The sequence below is a fragment of the Geospiza fortis genome, unplaced genomic scaffold, assembly GCF_000277835.1.
Source record: "Geospiza fortis unplaced genomic scaffold, GeoFor_1.0 scaffold1985, whole genome shotgun sequence".
NCBI classification, from domain to species: domain Eukaryota; kingdom Metazoa; phylum Chordata; class Aves; order Passeriformes; family Thraupidae; genus Geospiza; species Geospiza fortis.
The window spans coordinates 7,175-7,487 of NW_005055593.1; the positions used below are offsets into that span (position 1 = coordinate 7,175).

At 62.3% G+C, this 313-nt stretch overlaps 1 protein-coding gene across 1 annotated transcript in view; it reads left to right on the forward strand.

The window, feature by feature from the left end:
* Positions 1 to 95, forward strand: part of MROH1 (maestro heat like repeat family member 1) — a gene marked incomplete at its 3' end in the record, with an annotated part of 4,086 nt that extends 3,991 nt beyond the window's left edge. The window contains exon 5 of the mRNA XM_031065838.1: positions 5 to 95. Coding sequence (XP_030921698.1) covers positions 5 to 95 — 91 coding nt within the window. The remainder of the gene's footprint in view (positions 1 to 4) is intronic.
* Positions 96 to 313: the final 218 nt, after the last annotated feature.

Consider the following 313-nt stretch of genomic DNA (forward strand, 5'->3'; position numbering starts at 1 on the left):
CCAGCCTCTCCAAAATCCTGGATCACCTGGAAGGGCGGGACGTGCAATCCATGCTGCTCCGCGTCGCCATCCGCATCCGGCCCTTCTTCGACAGCGTGAGTGAGGAGCCCGCCCGGAATTCCCGGAGCTGGGAATGCAGCTGGGTCCATCCCGTGGGCATTTCCCATCCCGGATTTCTCCCTCGGGCTGGGATTTTGCCCGGATTCCCGTCCGTGCTCCTGTGCTGGGCTGGGGGTCCCACTGGGATTGGTCCATTCCCATTGGGATCGGCCCATTGGAATCGGCCCATTGGGATTGTCCCACTGGAATTGTC